Source organism: Ruditapes philippinarum, unplaced genomic scaffold (assembly GCF_026571515.1).
Source record: "Ruditapes philippinarum isolate M1 unplaced genomic scaffold, ASM2657151v2 ctg6302_1_1_1_1, whole genome shotgun sequence".
NCBI lineage: Eukaryota > Metazoa > Mollusca > Bivalvia > Venerida > Veneridae > Ruditapes > Ruditapes philippinarum.
This window is the reverse complement of record NW_026857317.1, coordinates 25,087-52,820: the sequence shown is the minus strand read 5'-3', so window position 1 is coordinate 52,820 and position 27,734 is coordinate 25,087. Positions and strand designations below refer to the sequence as shown.

Below are 27,734 nucleotides of genomic sequence, written 5' to 3'. Positions count from 1 at the left end.
GTGTCCAGATTACATCACATTATCATGTCATAAATTCAGTAATGTTTGGGACAACTGTATCATTATTTTTCAGTGCTTTATATTCTTATTTATACATTGTATATACATTTTTGTTGAATTTTTATTTTGAATACCCATAACTGTACTAAGACATATAACTGTGCTGTAACTTGGATTTTCACTAACGTAGTAATCTCCCTTTGTAAACTTTGTAAAGCACCGAGGCTGACCGGTAATAGCTTTTGGTTTGATAGAATGGTTTGTTTTATGAAGTCTTTTTTTTTTGTTGAGAATAATGAATTTTCACTTTATAGATTTGAGACAAAATGAATGTTAGTGATTGTTTTCTGTTAATTGATGAACTTATATAAAGTGCTTGTATAATGTAGTTCAGTCTGTTAAACTATGATATAATAATTTGGGTTAAATATGTGTTCACAATTAAGCAATATTTTAATATTGCATTGAGGTCCAGTAGATTGAATGACCATTATAGTGTTTAATATACATGTATTATATACATTTTATTGATACTTAAGATATATATGTATTGGTTACTGTAGTGTAGTTGAAATGGACATATCAGTAGCTCTCTGTATTTGCAGATGCTCTTTTCTAAAGCAGTTGACGTTATATTTTTTTTTGATGAATCGTCAGGATCCATAATTTCACGAAGGGATCTATTAGAATATGGTTTGACCAGAAAACTGCTGGAAATTAAAGTGTTGAATCTTTTGCCCAGGCCAGCCAACACAACCAGGCTATGTACTATGAATACTCTATCATTTGTATTTAGATATTGAAATCTCTTAAACTGAGTTAATAAATTTTTCCAAAATCCGAGCAAGAGTTAATTTGCTTACACAAATTCAGCTGGTTTTTAAAAGCAATATTTTTTTAAGAAAATGCACCATAAATGTATTTTCTTGTCAAAAAAAACAAAATTTGGAATGGGTTTATTGTGTTTTATAAACACCCTTGTATTTAAATAAATGTTTGGATACTGTTTGTATTTTAACATATTGCATGTGCTAGTTAAATTTAATGAAATAAATTCACGTTAGACTATATCTATTTAAAAATGCTTGTTCGGGTTATCATACAATGTATGTGTGTCTTTTTTTTGTATTTGATATTAAAATGTATATTTTTGAAATATTCTTTTTACAACTAAATCATTCCAACAAACGCTGCGTTAGAGATTTAAGAACTATACCATATTTGTTACAATAAACATTTGTAAGCTGTTTATTTACAGTTATTTCTTTTTATTGTTGAAGATCAGTTATTGTGATGTAAATTTATTGCAAAATATGTCATTTGATTAAAAAACATGAAATCTTAATTAGTTTATTGCCATCAGGAATAATGCCTAGTAATATGTTAAGTAAATACACATATAGTTCTGCGTGCCACGTGTGAAATTTGGGTTTGCAGTCGTCATGTGATGTAAAGACACACACCCATCAGGATCTAAAGTGAGTGTTGAATTTTATGGAGAAAAGTGATCTTATATCTTGAATTTTACTAGGATTTGCTTACATTTACCATTGAAAGAGTGGTATAATTACGCACGTGACGAAAGAGTGGTATAATTACGCACGTGACGAAAGAGTGGTATAATTACGCACGTGACGAAAGAGTGGTATAATTACGCACATGACGCCAAATGTCGCCTGAAGCACTTTTTGTGAGTTGTGTTTTTAAGTCACACTAACATTGTAAAGGTCAATATGGAGATTTTCCATCTTTACTGGTGGAGGAAGACATCAAGTGTGCGTCCCGTGTATTATTTCAGGCAAGAACGAACAACTGAGTAAAACTTTTTTACGACATTTCGTAAGCTAGCTGACCAGCTTCCACACATGAAAGAATTCAAAGTCCCAGGCAGTGCTGATAAATATGTTACCCTGTGACCATTCCGTTATTTTTTCACATTATTTATTTATATGTTTTCAATTTTAAAGTATAAATTCACTCGTTTTGATATAAACAAAACTTTTTATTACAACAGTTAAAGGTATGAAACACAACAACAGAAGTAGAAGAATGTTTCATCTCGGTATTTAGACTACTTTTATGTTTTTTCGAAACTGTAAACGTTTACGTGAGTGATGTTGTCAAATCATCCGACATTTCCTTTTTTTACGGTTCTTTCATAGAGGGTTTTTAAATACAAATATAATTTCTAATATTTAATACAGTACAATGCATGCCCGATTGTATTCAGTAAGAATATATTTTGTTGGAAATTTGCAGGTTTGCATTTATGTGTCTCAATCTAAGCGTTAAAGATAAAAAATAAACAGAAAAAAAACGTTAAGAAAAAGCTATATATGTGTCCATAATTTATGTTTGCTATACACCGAACCTATTCAGGACCATCTTGTGCTTTCGAGGTGCTCGGATCTGCGTTCCTTTAACTACAACCTGTGGTTGCGGACGCGTCGTGTCCGGTTTGGACTTGCCCACTTTGGGACTCGGTCGCGGAGATTCTATCCTTGCCGTCCTCTTTGTCAGCACTTGTGTCGGAGCAAACACACGCTATAAACTCTGAAATATAAAATACATTAAACTATTTTTGTACTTCTTCCAATATTCTCATTAGCAATATTACTGCCACTAATTGGGCAATTTTAGCATCGTTAGTGCTTTTAACAAGTGTAATTATCGCCGTAAATGATTCAACGATATTAACAATAATTGTTAAAAAACAAAAATAACATATTAATTTTCTGAATTGAAGGAGCGAACATTCCCTTATACGGTCACTAGCTAGTTTGCTAAGATGCCACCTGCATCATATATTGTGCATGATGCCCGGCTAGTTTATGAAAGTTAGAGATAACTTAAAACCAAAGCAGTGACTGTGTAACCGTTATCATGAAAAAAAGAAGACATGCCTGCATTTTTGGTTTACGAAAGGATTTATAAATGGCCCTAACTCAGCATGTTTTCGGCAAAGTACAACTTTTGGTTGATAGAAAGTATTAAAATGATGATATGAGCCGCGTCACGACAAACCCAACGTAATGCGTTTGCGACCAGCACGGATCCAAACCAGCCTTCGCATCCGCGAAGTCTGATCAGGATCCATGCTGTTCGCTTACAAACCCTGTTACAAGTAGAGAAACTGATAGTGAACAGTATGGAGCCTGGTCAGACTGGTCATAAACGCATTACGTGGGTTTTGTCGTGACGTGGCTCATATATTTTAAAGTGTTTTATATACCGTCATAATCTATTCTGCCGTCACCGTCAATGTCCACCTCAGCAATCATTTCATCGACTGTGAAATGGAAATTAAAGTTATGCTATTACAACTTATTTTTATAGTTATTAATAAAGAATACTTAAATCAATTTCATTTATCACTTTTGAGATTCCGTAAAACGGTATTGTACGGCCGCGCATACAAACATATAGCGATGTTGTTACATCGTTAATGAAAAAGTGATTCTTTGTTACTTTTTGGTTATATGATAAGTAGTCTGGCTTCATTATTAAATCTATTGAACTAGCCAGAGGCTCGCATAATATGATTTTATTCAACAAATACATTCAGTATTGAACTTCTAATCATTTAATATACTGTATTTATTATAAAGTTATCGAATAGCATATGATAAAACAGCAATTTGTAAATTACAATGTAATAAGTAATTAGTATATCTCTAATTCGCGAATACCATAAGGGATCGTTTTTATTTTGTGTCATTTTGTTCAAGTCCAATTATCATACAGTCTTAGAATTTTGTTCTTCAGAATTTTTTTTCAGATTTAAAAATTTTCAATTTTTCCAACCCGACTTGGGTTAAATTGTATGGTGTAGCAGAAAACTAGAATTTGGACCCAAACTAAAAGAATGATTTTTTTTTATATTTAAGACGCAACAATACTAACTAAAAAGCGATCGATATATATTAAGTGAAAATCTGTTTAATTTCAGTACTTTTGAAAATAAAATTTACTCGTGATAAATGTATAAAAAAATATGCCTTTAAAAATAAAAGAGATTTAAATTTTGAATTAATTAGTCCCAAAAAAATAATTAATTTTTTGGTAGCAGGGGATAAAGTAATTTTCGTTAATTTGGAACTACAACAATTTCAGTTTAACGATTTCTGAATCCAGCATTTAGCGACACAAATAGGAAGTTTTCTTCAATATTTTCCTTCGAATATTCCACGCAATGACGCGGTTTTCATCACTATTGCCACAGTTCGTTCAACCCGAAGAAGTCACAGTATGAAATTCATCCCAATCCAATCTAGAATCAACGTTTATCAACACTCATTTTTCCCAAGAACTGTTAATACCTGGAATATTATACCGGATTCTTGTGTTACTTCTGAGAGCCTGGAGGCGTTTAAATCTTCCATCCAGCTCGTTCCAGTCGTACCATCATATGTTTAAATGGTCAACATCTTGTAAAGTGTAAATACATGTTGGTCAACTGACTTTTTAAGGGTGTAGTGTGGAACATCAGTTTGTCAATGGGACAGTTGTGATACAATTGTGTAAAATAGTTTTAAAAATTTATGTCGGAACACGCCACTCTACACCGATGTACAGTCTTCACCTCCTCGACGTCGATGTCTACTTCGTGGATTTTGTCGAGAAACCCCGTTGAAGTTGAAGTTGAAGTTGAATTTAATTGCATTCTTTAACTACGTGGAATTTAAAGACGCAGACAACGCTATATTCATCACGAACACGGAAGTGCATAATACTTTAATGTACATATGAACCCGGTGACCATGAGAGCTTACGGAAATATCCGAAAAAGAACGACTGACATAATATATGTTCTATCTAATACAGCAATATACACATTAAAAGTACACATGGTTCCTTATTAAAAATCCGCAAATTTTGTCCACAAGAAAGATACACATACATACGTGCGCACGTACAAACTCTTAGTGAATAAACTTTTTCCTGTTACATTAAGAATTATCGACCCTTATCCCCTACTGCTACAGGAAAGCAACCGTCTAAAGTTGTTACCAATAACAGTAAAAATTATCAAGATTATCAAAACATATTGTTTCCTTATAAAACGAAATACAATATTTATTATGCACGAAACCGTGAAATGCCTTACTTTCTTCTTCTGTAAGATCTTCCCCTAGACATTGTAGAATTGCTCGGATATCCGAAGCGCATATGTAGCCACACCCAGATTTGTCAAAAACCTGCAAATACAATTCATTGAGAAGGCTACATATATACGATGTCTTTTAGCTCCGCCTGTTCTTTCAAAAATTCAATACATATAACAGTCTTAAAATTGAAAGCAATGTATAATTTCTTTAGATTATGAAATAGGTTTCGATTTGATACGTTCAATTTAATTAGATGTTTTGTTTTTGTGTTAGCCACGGCAAAATTCACTTTACCTTGGATTTTCTTAATATTGCCATGACCATCATTTTCTTAATTTTGCCATGGCAAACTTTTGTTTTTGACTTTGAAACATTATTCTTACACATACTCGTATTTTAGGAGCTTTTGTTATATTTTTTATTGAAAATTCAATCTTTTCTTATTTTGCAATGGTTATACAATGCAAAGATCATTGTAAAATTATTTTTGCCATGAAAGCTTGCCATGACAATTACTAGTAAATTACTTTGTAAATGGGTCGCAAATGTTCAGACTTTACTTAACAACATCAGGTGTCAATGCCGTGTGGCAGGCAGCTTAAAAAAGCCCCCGTACTATACTTCACTGTTGTTATATTTTGAGAGTCCTTCGGGATCATTGATTCAAACACTTTTAAGTGCCGCTTAAGCCGGTGCTTAGGGGCGTGAAGGATGTTGCACGTTTTCATTATTCCTCATGTGCAAGCACAAATAAACCGAGTGTGCAATTTTCATGAAATTTTGTTTTGAGTAATGCTCCTGAGGGATCACCTTTTCCCAATTTTTACTCCGGCTAATGTTTCTAGGGAGCGGGGGCCAATTTTCCGGATTCATTTATATAACAATGGCTTTACATAACTGCTGAATAAGTTTCCTATCGTCCTTGCATTACTGGTAAAATCAAATCTTCCCCTACGATAATGTTGAATTTGCAATTACAAAAACAAATCTGGAAATTAATAAATTTTCCGAAATCCTGACGTCTAATCATTATAAAAATGTATTATAGATTTCGTTTCACAGTAAACACAGTTACATTTGAACGCTATTCAAGCATGGGAATTTCGACTTAAAATTATTTTTTCTAATATATTTTCAAATATAAATGTAAATTCAGCACGTGTATTTCGTGCCTCACGATAGAAAAAGAACATAATACACGTATATTTTGTGTCTTACAGTAAAAGCTTGTCTCAACTCTTTCTCTTCGTCCTCCTCAGATTGTTCACTAAGTCCGCCCATGTTAGCCATCACTTGTACAAACTCTTCAAAACTAAACGTTCCATCACCTAAAACCGTAAAATAGTATTGATTTCTATAGTAATAATGTGATTAATGACTACAATCTCCATGAATGGACCAGCTATTTTCAATAACTATTATATTGTATAAGTAAGCATTATATTTCATTAAAATATTATACGGGTATATGGGTAAATCGCTTCTGTCCGCGCCAATATTAATTCAAGGACTTAATCGGAGACCTCTGAAATAGCTTTGTTATTCATAATTAGCAAACAATATTGTCAATCTCTTGAAGTATATTTTTTTAATGAAAACAAATGCGTGTACATTTGTTTACAAAGCAAAATGGTCGTAGAAAAATAACCGTCATTTTTATCATTCCAGTTTTTCTAGTTTAAAGGGTACTTTGACGTGACCATTGTTTTTCATAAACAATAAAGAAGAGACACATGACACATCGAGCGATAATTTTCAAGAAGTACAAGAAATTCAAAAGAAAAAAAAAGAGAAGCACACTTTATACGAGAGCTTACAAGTTCCATATTGATTCTGACTGCATTTAGAATGAATGAAATAATATTTGTAACTGTGGTATCTCGTAACGAATGAAAAACGCCATTTTGATCAACCAAAAATTATATTCACATATTCTTTAACCGCCCTAACAGACCACATCTTGCATAAAACATTGGAATTCTTGTTAATTGAATGCTGAAGAAGTGATCAAAGGATTTTGTGTGGCATTCTGAGATGCATCGGTACATTTGATAATAACACACTTTGCAAGAGTCGGTAGCACAGAAACTACCGCGATAAAGGTGACACATATCTACAATATCATTTATAAATGAAAGATACAATATCAATATAAATAAAAGATACAATATTATTCATAAACGAAAGATAAATATCATATATAAACAAGGGAATACGATAAAAACATACCATCAATGTCGATCTCTTTCAGCATCATATTCAGTTCGTCCATGGACGGAAATTGTCCAAGATTCCGCATGACGGTTCCAAGCTCTTCCGCAGTGATCGAACCGTCGCCATCTTTGTCGAACAATTTGAACGCTTCCCTTAGCTCTGTAATGGAGTACATCTTGAAATGTAATTTTAAATAATCATATCTACGACGTAGACGCAGATGAACAATGTTCATAATTATATGGATCGGCAATACAAAATAGAGATAAAGAAATGTCAAAGAGATAATACCAGAAGTGTCAATATTTGATATTTAACGCTAAATGCCATGTAACTTCATTTTGTTCGCACTCCAGTGATAAAATATTGTTTTCCGTAAACATGATTATATTGGAAATCTTGATACTGACTAAATGAACATCTGAATTAAAAATACAGAAAAAGATGTGCTCGAATTCAAAGGTGTCTTAACCACGTGACTTTTGTGATCTGCTTTGCACTGGAAACCAATGCAAATGTTGGTTCAGGCAGTGATGGTAAATCAAATAAGTGTTTACCACATGTTTGAAAATTTGATAAATTCACGCTGTTTTACTTTTCGGAACCTATACTGAATTTTTAAAAAAAATATTTATGTACAGTGTGGGGTTCTTATAAGAAAGAGCGCACTTATTTTTGAACATGGAAGGACTTTTAAGTCGTACATGATTGTTAAATCAGTCTTGTATTATACGAAGTGTCTTGTATTACTAGTATACGAAGTGTCTTGTATTTTACGAAGTGTCTTGTATTATACGAAGTGTCTTGTATTAAACGAAGTGTCTTGTATTATACAAAGTGAGCACTTCCTTCTAAAGTGAATTGCATGTGTTTACAAAAAAATCAAAGTCTTATTAGATGCCCCCAATACCCCCCTACACACACCCAAACATGGGCACTGGTTTTAATTGTTTAGACAGTAGTGCCGTGGAAAGAGGATATTTTTTACGGATATGCGTTTATAAATAAATGTTTTATACTTTTTAGAAAAGAAGAAGTGATAAGAAACTGATTCCTATAAATTCCTAAAATGGTCTGTTATCCTGAAAGTTAAACAATCTTTGCTAAAAAGTCACGTGGTATAGACACAATGGTTTATAAGAAAACAGCATTTAAGAATTTCATTATTGAGTTAGACGTGTACATTTGTACCGTACAAGACAACAAAACTATCAAGACAACTAAAAATAATGCCCTGATCTTGGATTCTTTTTTTCACAAGCACAAAATCATTTTTACACCTGAAAAAGGCTTATGCCGGTGCTAGGGGGCGTGGACGGTAACTTGCACTTTCCAGTACCGTCCATGAACAGGCTCAATCAAACCGAGCCTGCAACATTTTCAATTTTGTTGTGTTGGACTTTCTTTAGGGATTCTGTTTTTCTCTATTTTACATTTATTTGCACACTAATAATTTCGAGAGTTCTAAATGAATTACACTTCGCATAAATTGAATTATAGCTCTCCAAATCAGTTGATCTTCTCTGCAAATATTTAAACAGAGACTCTGTAATCGAGTTTATGTTAATTTGGCGTTCCACACTTGGAGAATTAGCGGATAGAATCAATATTCCTCTTGCTATTTCTAAACAAATTGAAAAGGTATAATAATCATTAAATTTTCGGTTTTCAGAGTTTTCATATGCAGTAATAAATTAAATTGAACTGGAAAATATCTGAACAACAACAAAATTTGATTTGCATTCATTCAGATGAATTAAATCATAATTAAAACCATTGTCAACGGTTGAAAAGTGTAAAATAAATATAATAATGTCAATCTAGACGTCAATCATAAAAGATCGTCTCCTTCCGTAGGCCTCGTATGTAGATAACGAGTACACCGTTGATAAGGCAGGGCTCGGTCTCGAGTAAGTAACTCCTTTAACTTTTTCAAACTTCATCTATGCCTGATTTGGAAAGGAACTTGACTGTTATCAATTTCACAATATCACTGTTATTCTTTCCTCCACTTTATAAATCAATTATATGTCTATCACTTTTGCCACAAAAGCGGCAAATGGGGGCTTCCATTTTACCATGTGACTGAAAGCAGTTCTAATACGCCGCCTTATTATGTCAACGGTATATTGCCGAGGAGGCCAGATTGACTGACGACAGTGTTTGATGAATTGGTTCTTAGCATGAGGCACTTACAACTCGCTTGCTTTAAAAAACAACAACAACAAATAAAAATCATACCTCGTATTTGTCCAGCTGAGTACTTGGACAGGATGTCCGAATCTTTCTGTAAAAGAAAGGAGAAGCGTATTTTTTCTTTATTTTTTTGTATACATACAGGTACTTTTTTAAATTTATTTTTACACTAGGATTTTCCTATAAAAACAAAATAGCTGACGGCGAGAGGAAACTCACACTATGTGAATGATGTGTACTCTTCACAATATAACAAAATTGACCAAAAAATCTATTCCTTTATTTACAAAGCAAACACTTTTCAAATATCTTTTAAAATTTGAGACCTTTTTCATATATTATCACATGTGTGTGACTCTGTGTGTGTGCGCGCGTGTGCGTGAGTGCGTGCAAGCGTGTAAATTATTCCGGCTAACATCCTTCAAATAAAATTATGTACAGATATGTGTAAAAGAACATATTTCATAAACGGGTAAAATCGCACAAGCATGTGCCGTTGTTGCATGTTTTTGTAGCATGCTTGAGTCAGGGCGCCAAAATAGCACAATGTAATTAAAGAGGTAATGCATGAAGTTGGTAAACAGGTAATAAAGAGGTTATGTATGGAGTTGGTAAAGAGGTAATGTATGGAGTTGCTAAAGATGTATGGTATGAAGCTGGTAAAGATGTAATGTATGGAGTTGCTAAAGATGTAATGTATGACGTTAATAAAGAGGTGATGTATGAGATTGGTAAAGAGGTGATGTATGAGATTGGTAAAGAGGTAATGCATGAAGTTGGTAACGATGTAATGTATGGAGTTAGTGAAGAGATAATGTATAAAGTTGGTAAAAAGATAATCTATAAAGTTGATAAAGAGGTAATGTATGGTGTTGGTAAAGAGGTAATGAATGAAGTTGGTAAAGAGGTCAGGTATGAAATGGGTAACGAGGTAATGTATGGAGTTGATACAGAGGTCATGCATGAAGTTGGTAAAGAGGTATTGTATTGAGTTGGTAAAGAGGTAATGTATGGAGTTGGTAAAGAGGTAAAATATTAAGTTGGTAAACTTGTAATGTATGAAGTTTGTAAAGAGGTAATGTATTGAGTTGGTAAAGAGGTAATGTATGGAGTTGGTAAAGAGGTAATGTATGGAGTTGGTAAAGAGGTAATGTATGGAGTTGGTAAAGAGGTAATGTATGAAGTTGGTAAAGAGGTAATGTATGAAGTTGGTAAAGAGGTAATGTATGGAGTTGGTAAAGAGGTAATGTATGGAGTTGGTAAAGAGGTAATGTATGGATTGGTAAAAAGGTAATGTATGCAGATGGTAAAGAGGTAATGTATGAAGTTGGTAAAGAGTTAATGTATCAAGTTCGGGATAAAGCACGTGATGGGATAAAGTCTTAAATATTGTCTGAATCCCACTCCACAATAGTGCAACTATCATTTGTGCCCACCCATTAAGTTGCATGTCTCGATATAACTTTTTTATCAAGAAAGAAAATGGTTTTCACGACAAACAAAACCTATTTGTATTAGCTCTTATTGGGTTTGTTTTAGAACTAACTGTAAATCTATGATGTCATCTGTTGTATTGACCAGCCAGTCTTGCCAGAAACAGAGAGATTTCTGAGATAATTCTATACAACAAAAAGCGATTAAGAGAAAAAATGTAGAGATTTATTTTGACATTACAATTAACAGCCTGTTAAGTAAAATGTCATAGTTTGCCCTGTAATGTTCAACATAACAACAGTTACTGTATTTGTTAAGCTCTTCGAAATGCTGTTCTTTTTGTGAAAAAGATACTTATACAAGCAATCAGATACAAACTTAATCAAAGCAAAACTATATAAGAGTCTTATTACTGTGTTAGAATTACTTAAAACTACAAAATATACACACATATACACACATAGAAATCTACAGTTTTTGTACAAAATATATGATATGATAGAATAATTATTTGTTAAAGTATTTCAGATATCTGCATATCCAAACAAATTTCTGATTTTAATCGTGCATGATAAATAAATTTACCTTTTTAGACATATCGCAAACTTCCTAGTAACAACCACTAAACTCTAGATATTTCGTATATATATAAAACTATAAACATGTATTTAAAGAGTCAAATAAAACACTACTGTTCGCTAATCCCTGGTGGTTTTTTACTGTAATTTACATCCTATGATTACTCCCGTGGTGTCGTCTGCTGTTTACGATTATCGTCTGCGTCACTAAAAATCTATCTATCGAACGCTTTATTTAGACAAAGCAGACGACACTGTTTCGTAGATAACATAAGAAAATTACGAAGGTCTTGTTTGAAAATAAAGACAACTCAAAGGTTAAGCAAATCCCGTAGGCTCAATTTTACATTACCAAGATTTCATAGCGTATAGACAGCGCTCTCGTCACAAAGGGCAAATAAAAGAATGGTAGACAAGAAAACGGAAATGTTTTCCAATATTCTTGTCCTTATCTGAATGAAAGAGAAATACTTATTCAATTTATTGCCGTTATGTCAGTAATTTCAACTTGACCCGTCTTTTAAATATTTATTTAACAATTATCCATAATGTAATATCAAGGCAATTTTAACACGATTATGTGATATACAGTTTCAATCATTGAAAAATCTTGCAATAAAATGAAATATTACATTAATTTTACAGTGATCGATTTAATTTGATTTTAATTAGATTAATCGCCCAATAGGATAAGGTAAATTGACGTGTAATTTAAGTGTGACGTCAGAAATATTATTATAAATATGATTTCTCATATCATTCATCATCATCATCAATAACTGTAATCGTTGCCGTTGATGACGATAAGGCCGATGATGACGTTTATGATAGTGTTGTTGGCGATGGTCGCTGTCGTCATGATATAATGTTGATCATTAAGATCCTGAAACTAATTGTCGCCTTATACAATAAACAAGATTTGACCATTTCTACCCGAACACCGACTGTCCTAAGCCAATCAGAATGGTCAGAATGGAGAATATAATAACACGTGATAACAAAATGGACGGCAAAAGACCTCAATCAAAGGGACGCCTACAGGGCCATGTTTTTTGCCTTGTTACGTATAATACAGGCTTGAAATACAAAATGTACGAACCGTGAAACCAATGTGTAGGCCCCTGCGGGGTAAACAATATTCAGAGTTATTATCATAAAAGATCGAAGAGACATTAGCTCTTTTGTTCAGGAAGGAGACTTTTTCATGATTTTATTTTCAAATAACTGATTGAACGATTCCTGGCATTTTACTTGTGTTGACATCAAAATCGACGTTATCATAATAATCTTATTCAGGATAGATTACTCGTACATTTTATGACATTTCACGCAGTGATCTCCGAACTGAGAAGGGGAAGTAGTGCTGTGTACGCATTTTGATTATAATAAGAAAGCGTTATTTCCCTTGTTACAAAAAATAATTACTTCATGATACTGGCGTTATAAATGGAATCATTGGCCGTATAAATGGTATCATATATTTTCATGGACATTTAATACGCTGCTTAATTGAAATAAAAAGTGGGAAAAGGTAGAGTAACGCGGGAAAAGGCATGCCTTTTCTTGCATACAAAAATTAAGGAGGGCGGACAATTTTTAGATTTTCATTTCTATAGGAAAAATCAATTTCTATAGGATGTAATATAAGACTAGTATGTCGCTAAATAGAAGAGTAGAAATATTAATTAAAAGTCAATATCTTTAATTTATTTTCAAATGATTTATCCCATTAACGCCCTTTCATGCATTTGTCGTTAAAAATGGAAACTTATTTATACAAATATAAAATCTATAATTGATTATGACATATGATACATGTATTGTATATTTAGCGTCTGTTAAAGCTACTTTACAATCAGTTTTAAAAAAAATATTAATAATAGTATGCAATAAAAATTGAATTATACGTATAAACACCTTTCATAGCCTAGAATTGCAACGTATTTCACATTCGATGATAAGAGGAAAATTGTATTTATTCTCTATTTCGTAGCGTTCTTTTAGGGATTCCGTATCTTTTTCGGGGGATTCCGTATTCTGTAGCGTTCTATTGGGGATTCCGTAGCGTTCTTTTGGGGACTCCGTAGCGTTATTTTAGGGATTTCGTAGCGCTCTTTGGGGATTCCTAAGCGTTCTTTTAGGGATTCCGTAGCGTTCTATTGGGATTCCGAAGCGTTCTTTTAGGGTTTCCGTAGCGTACTTTTAGGGATTCCGTAGCGTTCTATAGGGATTTCGTAGGTGTTCTTTTAGGTATTCCGTAGCGTTCTTTGGGGATTCCAAAGCGTTATTTTAGGGATTCTGTAGCATTCTTTTAAGGATTCTGTAGCGTTCTTTAGGGATTTCGTAGCGTTCTTTAGGGATTCCGTTTCTCTCTATACCAGGCAGTACCGCGAATATGACTTTCTTTCAAGCTGAACTATAAACAATGGTTCTGTGTATGAACAAAAAAGGCATGTCAATTAGAAGACTGCTAATCACCAGATAAACATATATATTTTATTTCAAATCACATATTTATGTAGTCTAGACTTCCAAGTTAAATCCACTAATAGTTTCTTACTACATCAGATATTCTACGTGTATGTACCTGTAGTGGCCGTATAATTGTACACAAAAAGAGTTGATTTGAGATAACATGTTGTCATTCAATGAATTATCGAAATGACATCACATTTATATGTTTGAGAATGCATGTATGCAACCACATGTTAACGTATGCTTAACTATATAGTAAATTGAGTGTCACTCGACTACCCGCAGCTTGACGGAAAAGGGCGAAAAAAATGCATTTGGATTGCAGGTTCAACTGTTTATCTAAAGTTATTATTACCAAACCGCATATGTTAAATGTAATGTATCCTTTAAACGTACGAATGATCCGAAGTTATTTAACTTCTTTCGTTCACACTTTGAGAGATGATTTTATACTATCTTGTGAGAAAATATATACAGAATGTTGCAAATAACACGCAAATATATGTAATACATATATGCCCTATATCAAATCGGGAAAATTGAAACATGAAAATTTTGAACAGAATTTAGTGAAATTACAATGGCATTCAACTTCAAAGAATAGAACACACACACGCACACACACACACACACACTCACACACGCACACACACACACACACACACTCACACACACACACACACACACCGCCATGAGCTTATATTGTTGTCAGGTCTGCAGTTCATGCGAATATGAAATAAATGACAATTTTACATTAGAATTTATAAAAACTGATTAAATAAATAAAACTAACGGACCGAGTCGTAACATCTTCTTTTTGCTAAAACTATGCCACTTCACAACACATAGATAGAATTTTATTTTATAATTTACGCTATAAACTAGGATATTTATAAGCCAATATTAATGATAAATGGTGATTTATAACAGTAAAAATACGTTACAACTTGGGGTATGGTAGAAAATTTAGGCTATCATAATGTCAACAACGAAACTTCAAATGTAACCATGCTGTTATAAAACTATTCCCGGTGTCAATGCTTAACTCCTTAACTCAAATAATAAACGCCCTCTGATTTGTTTATTCTTCCTTTTTTTTTTTTCAAATTAAATTTAGAAGATAGATCTGGCTTAAAATGGATAAGTTTACAATGGGCACATTGTCCAGAAGCATTTCAAATACTCATAAAAACTATAAAAATGTACCATTTTGATATTCTTATAAATTGATGCTTGAAAAAAATATTGATATTTAGAATGAACATTTATATGATGAATAATAATATTTTGTTCTAGAACACTTTTTTATCTGCTATATAAATGTTTGTAATATTGCTAACAACGCCATTGAGATTTTTTTTCCGTGGCTTGTCGTTATGTATAACAACGTAATTATTCATTATATTACAGCTCTACCATTATATTGACCGTGTCACTTTAAACCCGACAAAATATGTTAATCCCATAAATACTTATTCACACACATTTCCAAAACTAGTTTTAATCATTTTTATTGAAAATTGGCACATTTTACAATCTTGTAGAACATTATAAATTTTATGTGATAGCTATAATTGGGACATGCACTGCCTGACTAGTATTAAAAATAATGAATATCTATAGTACTTTATAATTTTCTAAAATTCAAAATATCCGTCTTTAAAATTAATGTTATAGACAAAGAAAAAAAATATTTCAGAAATTTAAAAATTATTGTAAATATATTTTTTATTTCCTTTTTTTTTGTATTAGCGAGCGCAGTTTTAATGTGTGATCATATTAAGTAAGCTTGATATGTTCTCGCAGAAAAAAAGAAAAAATCAGAAGTGTTATAAGTGTTTAAATAATTTGTGGATATCCAACTAACATCTATAAAATTATAAACCTAAAAATTGAAAAGTTTTGAAACAAATTAAAACAAGAAGGTAAAAACTTACATATTGGGATAAATCTTCCTCGCTCATGGTAAGATATTATAACTATTATCCAATCCGACAATCACTGGGGTATAACAAGAATTTTGTGGTGTTTAGCCTTAAAACCGATCGGCAATCGGACACCCGTCAATAAATTTGTAAATAAAACTACAGCTGTTTTGCAAAAGTCAGTTTTAAACTAAAAGTTGCGATCGAAGAGAATATTATGAAAAAAGCTCTATTTTTGTTCATGAAATATCTGTTTTTAGTGGCAGGCAATGTTTGGTCTATGCGGTTGTCATTAATTAAACAAAGGTTTATGCTACGACACCTGCTTGACATTAAAAATGCACATTATTTTATTTCGGGCGTAATTATTTTAAGTTCATATCCCACATAATATAGCTAATTTGGTAATAATAATAATAATAATAATATTAATAGTAACAATAATAATACAATGATTACATCTATCTTGATTTTGCTCATGCATATTTCATGATTTAACAATTTTGAAAGTTTTTTAGTGTTTTTTCAGTAATGATAATGAATATGACCTTGATGATGATGACTTTGTCCTGTTAGACAAAAATACTATAATAACCTCATAGTATTTACAAGAAAATATTAACTCTGGTTAATTAAAAACAAATCCATCTAAACCCTGATATCTCTACCCTTAACATCCCCGAATACCGTATTTTCAGATTTCCACAGCGTTTTGTTACGGGACGTTATTTGCGTTTTTTTTTACCTCAGAATGGGCATGAACAGTGATATGGTTCGGGATAGTTTAATATGGAAACGTTTGAGTTATAGGAGTAATTATAGGAGGCAATTAACTATCACACTATTTGTCTACGGCTAGGTATTATAGTTCCAGCTATCGATCGCTGCCATGCTACTGTTTGTCTAAGTTATCCACTTCCAGTAATTTACTAACTAAATTTTTCCCGACACAGTCTACAGGAAATTTTCTTCTTTTTCTCACGCAGCTAAGAAAAAAGAAATCAAGTAACACAATTTCATATAGAATAATCTCAAACGGTTGACATAGATTCGGACATGCTTGTATCACTAGCAAAAACAATGGCACCTACCATTAAGAAGATCTTTTAGCCCCCGGTTCAATAGCTAGGGAGAGCAAGTTCTTTCTGATCTGTCTGTCTGATTGTAACAAAGTAACAAAACTTGACCGTTAAACGAAAGTCCTCCCACCTACAGCCTCCAAAATTTCACATGTCCAACTTGATAAGCTCTACATGCAGTACCTACATAGAGGTCACGGGGGTCAAGGTCACCAGGGTAAATCCTCCAAGGATGTGACAGAGCCCTCGTAAATTTGACACAGTCAACACAACCATTCAATACGTGTCTATATAATGGTATTATGCCGATTTATATTCATTGATATGAGATAGGTCCTTAATTATATCTGTAAACGTATAAAACGTACCATTATCATTTCTTCCTCACTAATTGGATGACTTTCAAGTGAAAATTGTTCTTTTAATGTTTTCCTTGGTGTAGAATGTTAAATTTGCAAAAATAATGTATTTGACAAATATTATTTGAGTAGCTTCTTTGGAACTTGATCTTTGGATGCGCAATCTTTTATCGGTTTTCGCCAGTGTGATACGTCGAAGATCCATTCTTTGATTGAATTTCCATTGTTTTGACAGGTAACTTTTAAATAGTGATGAATTGCTTTAGTGAAATGTACTTCGCGCTACAATCAATTAAATACAAGTATTTCATTTGGTAAAAGTTCTAACAACATCACATTGAGGTATTTCTTATCAAAATTGCATCCAAAATGATGAGAGAGAAAATGTTCTACGTGGCAAAGCATTCTTGATTTGTTAATAACAAGCATGTTCTTTTAAATCCGATATTTGTAGGAATTATGTGTACCTTTTCCAGCTTTGTTTCCCTCGAGGACACTTTACAATGGAAGTGTCGAGGACTGTCATTTCAATAGGTCACCAAATTGTGAAAGAGCCAGCGTTTAGTAGGGATGTAAAAAGAAAGGACCAAAAAAAAATGCGATTGTAAACTAACAGGAGAGCAAACACACTACAATCGCGATTGTCAATTTGATACCGACTGCATATTATATTTCGCAATAGACTTCTGATATAAAAAGGCGACATATTGGAGCGAATTACAGTCACATGGTAAATTGGGTGGCTTCCATGTGCCACCTTTGTGGCAGAAGTGATAGAGATATGTTTCTTTTAAACAGAAAGAGTAACATTAATATTTTCAAATTGATAACAGTCAATGTCCGTTCGAAATTAGGCATAGGCTAAGTAGTAAGTTTGCAGAAGTTGTATGAGAACGTATATTGCGTCCTACGTACGGGACCATACGAGAAGAGCCGACGTGTTCCGGATAGACTAGATATCCATATTTTAGGTACTTGTGACGGCAAGTGCTGACGAGCTTCCGTCATGTTTAAACGACAAACAGTTGATACAACATAACACAAAATCTCATATCGCTGTGATTAATTAATTTATTATAGTCAATATGTATAAAATTAATCATAACATAAAAATTGGGAAACAATTTCTAAATAAATAATACACGAGTGTTATTCGATAAACAGTTAATAAATGAGAATAATGAAGCTGTGTAGCAATTATCGAGAATGGCTACTTAATCTAAACCTGGTATATGGAGTTTAAAGAGGAAATAATGTAATATGATCGTTATTGATATTTTGTTATTTAATATTATCAATAAAATAAATATATCTTTCTCATACAACATTTTGGATGTTTATACTTTAAGCATTTGAGAATGCTTCCCTGGCCAAATTTTATCTGGTTTTCCGTTTCAAGTGAACTTTTTTTATATCTGTGATAATAACCCATTTTATAGCACATCGTTTCCATGTATCATTTCAGTTTAGTGAAATTGTTAACTATAGTCTCTATCTATTATCATTTATTATAATTTTTAGGCGGCTACGCATTGTCTTTTAAATTCGTATACACACCAGTAATTCGCCCTGATATAAGTATTAGTTTTTAGCACGTTTTGGTCTGTATGTGTGCAATAACAACTGTTTCTAACAAATTAGTAACATTTAAGTTACTCATTAACTATATGTTTTTTTCATTTTGTTACAATTAAGCCTAGTAATATTTAATTCCGAACATTATTTTACAAATGTATAAATTTTAACCATTCCTCGTTATCCTTATTTCTTTGAATGATATTCGCTTACTTCTTTGTAATTCATATTTTTTTTAATAACACTAAGCAGAAAAAAATATTAAATTCCCTTAAAGTACTGCACCCGTTACATATCATTTCCACTGTCAGATACGCATTAAATTTATCCAAGGAAGTTGATGAAAACGCTCGTGTCCTTGCCTGCTTTCTTATCAACTGCTTTCACGATAATCTCAGTACCACTAAACGTCATAGACACGAGAACCTCTCTTCCAGGCTGCTCCTCTGGATCCGGAAGATCAAATTTCATGTTGCCAATTAGTAAACATTCAGTGGTATATCTTGGGTTACATTGTTGTGTGGCAAAAATTTTAAAAGATATTTGACTTTGGAATTTGTGACTTGTAAAGTAAGTCTTTTCAACTTGCGGTTCATTACATTTGACGATTTGCCCCTTTTCAACATGTTTACTGAAAACTCTACATCTTTCACCAGTTGCAGTTATAATCTTCAAATGGTCTGGGTCAGTTCCTTCTTTAAATGGGTCAGTTGTATCAACACCGTATGTGTACTTCAAGACTCTTTCCCGTATGGATACCGGACTATGTCCATAAACTAAAGCTCCTCTTAGAATGGTTGATGATGCACCAATTGGTATCACAACATTTATATCGGAGAACTCGTTTTTTATTGAGTGTTGAAGCAAGGCAGACTCTGAATAACCACCTACCATCAAAATTGTTTTTATCTTTCTTACGTTTTTATCTCGAAGTAGTGTTGACACATGGCTAATGACTTTGTTAATGGAACATTCGAAAAGACTCTTGAACAGACTGGCGGAAAATTTGATTTTGTCTTCACCAAACTGAATTTCATCGGCGTATTTTGAAGCTTCAATAGCATCAAGCAGTTTCCCTTTAGTGCATCCTTCATAGGTGCGTCCGAACGATAGTGGGAATTTCATATTAATACGAGCAGTTTTATTGGGTGCAACTAATCGCTTCTTTACTTCAAAATCACGCCAAAGGTCAAGCCAGTCTTCCGTTTCCGTTCGTTTAAATGTATCATAAACCTCTGGCCCAGTCAGATCAATAAGCAGATTTTCGAAAGCTTTGTCAACTAGGATACCTCCCCACCCACCACCACTTGCTGATTGGATCTCTTTAACGCTGTTCTCACTGACAACCTCGTGTACCGTTATGTCTATTGTTCCACCTGAAAAAAACATGGATACGTTGAAAGAAAACTTAAAAAAAGAAAAATAAAGTGGTTAAATCTAATATCTTACAACCATTTATATATCTTGTAACTCAATTTGTTATGGTTTTATGTCATAAATATAATGCTCAAATGAAGATTTATCAATATTGTAATTTCCAAAAAGCATTTTTATTTTTTGGTAAAGATATTACCGAATTTACATTTTCATGTTTTCAACAAGAAATGAATGCATACATTTTAATGATTACATTTAATGTGTACAAATATTTGCAGTACATATTTACATCTTCTTTGATGTTTGAAAATGGTTTTAGAGGCATAATTATATATACATATATGAAATTTCACTTAAGTGTGGTAACAACCTTAATAACAACATCTATGATCTTTAAGTAAGCTATTTCGATGGTAAAAAGGATTCTTTGACCAACACACTATGTGTTTTCACTAGGATAGTGAGTGCCTTTTTCGTAAAATTATTATGATTTTCCAAGTTCCCAAAAGTAAGCATGGACCTGGAGGCATACTGCTTTAAAACCTGCGGGGGCGCGGAGCGAAATTTAAGAAATAAAACGCCAGGGGCGCGGGGCGAAGTTTAATAAAATAAAACTTCGCCCCGCGACTCCGCCAAGCGAAAAGTCGAGATTTAACAAGTTAAAATGGCGTGGGGCGGGTCGAAAACACGAATAACAAACATCAACCACCATAGATGTATGCTACTGTATCAATAGTAAGCGATACTATTTCAAGACTACATAAAAGTAATAAAAGCACACCAATAACGTATTATTGTAATGTGATATCAAGTCAAGTCACTATCAGCTTCAGACTATGACCCCGCTGAAAATTAATATCGTTGTCTTATACGAAATTGCATGACGTTAAGTTATCACCACTTTGCGCTTCAAAATTAACCCTTTAAGAGCATTGCTGGTGACATGTCCGGGATCCGTACTCAACAGCCAAAGCTGCTTTTTGTTTCTTTACGGCAGAAGGGCTCTCATTAAACATAGAACTTAGTCAGTCTTGGGAATGCCCAGGTATTTTCCGATTATTTTGTAAATTTATAAGCGAAATACAATGATCCATTGGTCAATATCTTGGCATACATTTTTATACGCCCGTTTGAAAAACTTGTCGTATTATAATTCCCCCCCTCCCCCCACATTGCGGGCGGGCGGCGTTTTGTTCGGAGCATATCTCCTACACGCTGGAATTTTAATAACTTCATAGACATGTTCATCACTATGAGAAGCAGTGTCATGCGCATAAGCCAGGTCTCTAGGTCAAAGGTCAAGGTCACACTAAGAGGTCATTGAAAAACGCTTGTCCGGAGCTAAACTTCTACATGCATAAAGGGATTTCAGTATAACTTGGCACAAATGTTCGCAATTGTAAGGCAGAGTGTCACGTGCAAATGTTAGGTCCCTGCGACCAAGGTCAAGGTCCACATAGGGGTCAAAGTTCAGATAAAAATATAAAAATGTGTATTAGGACCATTAAGTCATCATTGATTCAAGGATTGAAGCACAAATGGTAATTATCATGACTACTGGTGTGAAACATGTAATTTAGATTAGAAATTGAGATTTTGTCAAGAGCATATCTCCTACACGCATTGAGGAATTTTAGTGTCATACATCTTCAAACTTCTACATGCATAGAGGGATTTCAATATAACTTGGCACAAATGTTTACCATGGTAAGGCAGAGTGTCGCATGCAAAATTGAGTACCCTGCGGCCAAGGTCAATGTCACACATAGGGGTAAAAGTTCTGATAAAAATGTGTGTTCGGACCATTAAGTCATCATTTATTAAGAGATTGAAACACATTAATGGTCATTATCATGACTACCATTGTGAAGCTTTGTGCACATAATCCAGGTCCCTGTTACCAAAGTCAAGGTCACATAAAGAGGTAAGTTTGTGTATGGGTACCATTTTTTGATGGATTATAACACAGATGATAACTATCATGACTACAAGTGTGACACGTGTAATTTAGGTTAATATTTGCAAGGTTAGGGTCACTAGAGATGACAAAATATCCAGATATTGTCCAGATATTGCCCAGATCATATCGTTTATATGTATTTCTATAATGCCCACATCCCTGACAAAAGTTTTTGTAGTGGGCGTATTTTGCGACAATGTTGCTCTTGTTGTATTTTACATGGTCCACCTACCATAAATACGTGTATAGGCTATATAGTATTTGAATCACTCTCGGGTCCGTTTTGTAGAAATAAGAAATACTGGTATCATATGCTAAAACATGGTTGTGACTCAGATTAATATAAATGTACCATACCTCCTGCATCGAGAACCATGTATCTAGTTCCAACAGGCATCTCCGTTATTGATATATTTCCACCAGCAATGGCAGTGTGAACAGATAAGTGGCGGCAGAATATCGATGCGGCTTCTGGTTCAAGTGCAATCGTCAATTTGTTTGTTACAAGTCCAGCCTGGAAAGAAATATGCATACATAAAAAGTTGAGCTTTAAACATATTTGGCGAAGATATATACCCACCCAGATCACTTCTACTTGCATAAGTTTATAAAAAGCATACCGCACTTGTACCCATATTCTTTTTGTGGTTGAGGTTTAGTTGAACTCCAACACACAATTTGAATCATAAATCATTTTATTGTTCATGTTCCAGTCATATTTGTACAACATCCCCTTATAATTTGATATAATATCAAATGCACCAGTCCTGTTCTGAAAAAAGCATATTTGCAAACGCTAGAAATACTTTTTATTTGTCTAATATGAATCTAAACAAAAAACACTGAAATAGAAGTGTATTTATAAGAAATTTTCCAGCTTTTAAGCAATAAATAAACAGAAAATAATAAGGAATATTCTTTAAGGGGAAGGTAATTCGGAAAATATTGACACTAGAGTTATTAACCTTGTCATATTTTATTATTATTATTATTATTATTATTATTATTTTCATCATCATTATTATTTAAGAGTTAATATAAAACAAAAAATTAAATTTTAAAGTAAATCTTAAAAAAAATAAGAAGTCAAAGCAAAAAAGTAACAATTAAAAAAAATCAAAGTTCAAGGGGGAATAATTCCGGAAATATTCATGCTAAAGTTATGAATCTTGTGGCATATGATGTGGGTGATTATAAGTATGAAATATTTGAAGCTTGAAATTAGATACCTTAAGAAATGAAGATGTTATAGTAAAATAAAACATTTACAACAAAAATTGTTAGTTCAAGGGGAATAATTCTAAATTAAATGTGTGTTTGAGTTATGAATCTTGTCACACATTATGTGTGTGATGATAAGAAATATATATTTGAAGTAGATACCTTAAAAAATAAAGAAGTTACAGTGAAAAATGATATTTTCCAAGGAAGAGTTTTTTGAATATTTACAAGCAGTCAAAGAAAAATATCTATCTAAAAATTTAGTTCTTTTTTACTATTGAAGATTTATTACAATGTTGATATGACAAATACATGATCTGATTATTATTTACACCCAAACAATAAACTCTGATGATTATTTACACCTAAAACAAACACACATCATTTATCAACCACTTATAAGAAATATCTGTCCACGTCTTTTATACGAAACAATACTAGACACCTGGCGAGCCCAATCTCTAAACAACTTATGATCAAACGAAACAATAAAATCCCCACAAAATGAAGAACACAAAAATGAATATTTTTTTTTACAACTCTAAGATACAGTATAAACCACAAACATTCAACCAACAATATTAACTTCACAAAAACTAATTAGCATCAGAAAAGCAAACTAAAGCACCAAATATTTACAGATATCCTCAAAACAAAGCATCAACTAATATAATCTTGACCAGACAAACATTCAACCAGTTTGAACCAAATATTTATTACGTAACAGATATAACTCAACAACCAAAACAACTAATTACAACCAATAAACCCTGATCAATTAAGATCACAACAATTGTATTCAACCAACTTCATCAAATCAACAAAACTCCCTTCAAAACAACACATTTTCTTCTCAACAAAAAAAACAACAAAAAAACAAAAAAAAAAACAACAAAAAAACGCTACACACTATCAGCGTGTCTCTCCTAAACTGATGTAAAATCTCTCTCAAAACTCGCATATTTTCTGTTTTAACGAATTTGACATTTACATGTTTAATATACGAACAGCAACAGGTTTACATTAAAATTTGAACACTTCAGTGTATCGCTATAGGAAAACATTAACACTTTGTAAAAGAATTTCTACAGTGAAATTGTATGATTATTCTGACAGGGGCCTCAAGATAATAAATCGTGGCCACGGGATAATAAGTTATGGCTAAAAGATAAAAAAAATACTGCAAATGTAAATTCTATGACACTGTAAACATACTTAACATCACTTTATATGAGGAGCAAAAATCAATTAACATAAGCAACGTAAGAAAGAAAACAAAATTTATACTTCAACTATTTCATTACACCCTTTCCAATTTCCCACGATATCAAAAGTACCATCATAGTGATTTTCATTATTTGAAATTCAAATGTCAAATGACCACAGGCTTGTGAGTAAATATCTGATCGGTATCATTTAAGTAAGGCTTAACTTTGTTTGTTTAATTGAAAGAGAGGGGGGAGAATGACATAAAAGTAAATTAAACTTATACAAAATATAGAGGAAACGAATATAACCTGCACCGCGGCCTCTCTCATAAATTGTTTGGCAGCATCTGTCCATATTGCTGGGACGGTAAGAACCCAGTGGACTTCATCTTTCTCAATAGCGGATGTTAGTTTATCATTAACACTCTTCATCATATCTCCTACTAGATATTCGATTGCCATAGCAAAAACGTTTATCGCAATCATCGACTTTCCCATCTCATCCTCTATTGTCATGCCGCGGTCCAGTTTCTGCAGTTTAAAAATCAATCTTTTTAAAACACCAACCAACAATTCCTTAATCACAAGTTCATTGTAGCATGTATATTGTTATCTATATACATTTTTTAAGGAGATAAACAAATGGTGTCCATTCCTTTTCCTGACATTGTAAATCGAAATTCTGATCATGATACACAAAAGGTAGAGATATATTAGAACAGTCAATCAACAGTTACAAGTACCTACCTCACCAAGCTTTTTATTAAGTGCCATCTTAAATCTTCTGAAGTAATAATACTCCTCGTGCATTTCATTGTCTGCAAGTTCCCTGTATTGGTTTTCAGCATCATATCCAAACGCTTCAAGGGTCTTTCCATCTGACTTTATCAACAAACACGTGGGTGCTTTTTCTGTAACTAGAGTTCCACTAGAGTGCCATTGCTTGACAGTCGCTTTAGTAGGATCCGCTTGAAAATCATGCAGGAAGGAGAAAGCCCAGCCAGAATAAGTTGTGCCAAAATCTATCGCCCCGACGAGCAAATCCCTTGTAGCCTAAAGAAAACAGGGGGAAATGGTCATAGCAGATTTTAAACAGTATTATATTATGTTGAAATATGTATTATTGTTAAGATACCCTGCGCTATAAAACTTATATGTAAATAAGCTAATTTAGATGTAGAAATGTAAAAAACTGAAATAGGAGAATGGAATCTCCGACCCGAAGAAGGGGAGCGATGGCCTAGTGGATAAGATGTCTGCCTCTCAACCCTGGGATGGATCATGGGTTCGAGCCCTAATCAGGTGACGACTATATGTTTCTTCATATGGCACCAGTACTGGTTGGTTGCAAAATTTTGTTTCGCATTGTAGCTTAAATAAATATGTTTAATCCAATCACGAGGAAACATAAAATAAAACGATAATTCATACAAGAAAATATAAAACCTTGCTGACATAAACATCATTGTTATTTCTTCGATATTAATGTACGTATTCAAAGTCAAAAAAGGTCGAAATATTCATCAAGCATAATATTAGATGTTTAGTTTGTTAGAAAATACATACCATGTCAAATGACCTTATTCGCACTTTCTCTTTCAATCAACCAGGAAGATAATTGTCATATTCGTTTTCCATGAATTTACACTATGAAATCTTTGTGTACAGCCAGTATTACAATTAATTTTTGAATGTCATAAATTAAGTCAAAGTATAATCAACAAATAGAATTATGATATAGTTTGCAAAATAGAAAACACATACCATGACAAATGGCCCTCTTATATTCTCAGTCACTTTAAATCAACCAGGAAGGAAATGTCATATCCGTTTTCCATGAATTTACGTGTTAAAATTATTTTCCTTAATCAGTTTCAGTTTCAGTTTTTATTAAACCAAGGCATATAATATGCAACTTGTTATAAAAACAAACAAACTGAAAAATAACAGTCAAAAATCACTAATATCACAATATAAGAATACAATGATGACTAGCTAAATAAACAAAAAAGGAGATCATATTGCTCATTTCAAGTACTGAATTCAATGCAACATGTATTTTACATTGTAACAAATGGGAACGGAGAATGAGAAGTATTAATTATCTAAATTTTAACATATTAATAATGTTTTTACAAAATAAAGATAATTTTAGTAGAACTATTCATTAATGTGTTTAAAAATATAGGGTTGAATGTAAAACCTGGGAAAAAGAGATTTACCCTTTATGTCATTAAAGTACGAACATTGAAATAAGTAGTGAAATTCATCACCAATAGCTTGATACGGACATAAGGAACAAAGCCTTTTATTATGATCAATTGCCAAATATCTGCCTGTTTCAATTGGTAATAGGTGATTCATTGTTCTAAATTTACATAAATATTTGCCTATGTAAAGGAAGTACATCTAGATATATTTCAAACAATGAGTATTTTTACGATTCACTAAACACTTAGAGGACAAAGACAACATTGTTTTATAAAGAAGTTTACATATCTTATTTTCCTTAGCATTAATAATTTTACTCCAGAAACACAAAACTCTTGCTTTCACTTGTAAGGCTAATGGGAATATGCCTATCTCACCATAAACGTGAAGGTCACTACCACATCTACCATTAGCTATCAATAAATTTATGGACTTGCATAAGTCAATCAAACGGTTACGAAAATTGTTTACATTACTACTATCTTTGGAAGATCTATCCAATGCAATACCATTATTTAACAGGTTAACAACAGAAAAGTTTGTATCCAATATGTATTTGTCAAATTCAATATAATCTTTAAATGTACCTCTTTTAGCATTAAAATCACCCATCAAAACAAAACTGACTTCACCATACATAGTTATAATATCAACAATATTATTTTCAATCTTGTCAAAAATTTCAATATTTATACTTATACCAAAGACAATTTTCTGTACTTAGTTCTAAAACCTGACTATTATCAGCCAGATCATTTGTAATAAAAAAACCCAACTCTTCCAGATTTATTCTTATTTTTTTACGATTTTTACC

The 27,734-nt window shown here is 32.7% G+C and overlaps 2 protein-coding genes across 4 annotated transcripts; both read right to left on the bottom strand.

The window, feature by feature from the left end:
- Window positions 1-1,981: 1,981 nt before the first annotated feature.
- On the bottom strand, window positions 1,982-15,973 carry LOC132749367 (calmodulin-A-like). 2 transcript variants are annotated; one of them, XM_060739099.1, is made up of 7 exons: window positions 15,943-15,973; window positions 9,564-9,609; window positions 7,338-7,481; window positions 6,327-6,436; window positions 5,108-5,198; window positions 3,233-3,289; window positions 1,982-2,553 (listed from the first exon to the last, which is right to left on the bottom strand). In XM_060739099.1, exons 1-7 carry the CDS (start codon window positions 15,967-15,969, stop codon window positions 2,420-2,422), a joined length of 609 nt encoding a protein of 202 aa, XP_060595082.1. In that variant the 5' UTR covers window positions 15,970-15,973; the 3' UTR covers window positions 1,982-2,419. The 2 variants fall into 2 exon arrangements, with proteins under 2 accessions (XP_060595082.1, XP_060595083.1); XM_060739100.1 differs by lacking the exon at window positions 15,943-15,973 and adding an exon at window positions 11,538-11,686.
- Window positions 15,974-18,337: 2,364 nt separating this feature from the next.
- LOC132749366 (heat shock 70 kDa protein 12B-like) lies at window positions 18,338-26,632 on the bottom strand. 2 transcript variants are annotated; one of them, XM_060739097.1, is made up of 5 exons: window positions 26,474-26,632; window positions 25,457-25,762; window positions 25,019-25,240; window positions 22,638-22,794; window positions 18,338-20,319 (listed from the first exon to the last, which is right to left on the bottom strand). In XM_060739097.1, the coding sequence occupies exons 1-5, from the start codon at window positions 26,474-26,476 to the stop codon at window positions 19,268-19,270; spliced, it is 1,740 nt and encodes a 579-aa protein (XP_060595080.1). In that variant the 5' UTR covers window positions 26,477-26,632; the 3' UTR covers window positions 18,338-19,267. The 2 variants fall into 2 exon arrangements, with proteins under 2 accessions (XP_060595080.1, XP_060595079.1); XM_060739096.1 differs by lacking the exon at window positions 26,474-26,632 and adding an exon at window positions 26,276-26,466 and having other exon boundaries at window positions 18,397-20,319.
- Between the last annotated feature and the right edge of the window lie 1,102 nt (window positions 26,633-27,734).

Coding starts and splice junctions, on each gene's coding strand:
- LOC132749367 (XM_060739099.1), bottom strand. CDS start 15,969: ATGAGCGAGGAAGATTTATCCCAATAT. Junction 9,610..15,942: donor AGGAAGATTTATCCCAATAT/GTAAGTTTTTAC, acceptor TTTCTTTTACAG/AAAGATTCGGACATCCTGTC. Junction 7,482..9,563: donor CTCAGCTGGACAAATACGAG/GTATGATTTTTA, acceptor ACTCCATTACAG/AGCTAAGGGAAGCGTTCAAA.
- LOC132749366 (XM_060739097.1), bottom strand. Junction 25,241..25,456: donor TTAATAAAAAGCTTGGTGAG/GTAGGTACTTGT, acceptor TTTAAACTGCAG/AAACTGGACCGCGGCATGAC. Junction 20,320..22,637: donor CATGGTTCTCGATGCAGGAG/GTATGGTACATT, acceptor TGTTTTTTTCAG/GTGGAACAATAGACATAACG.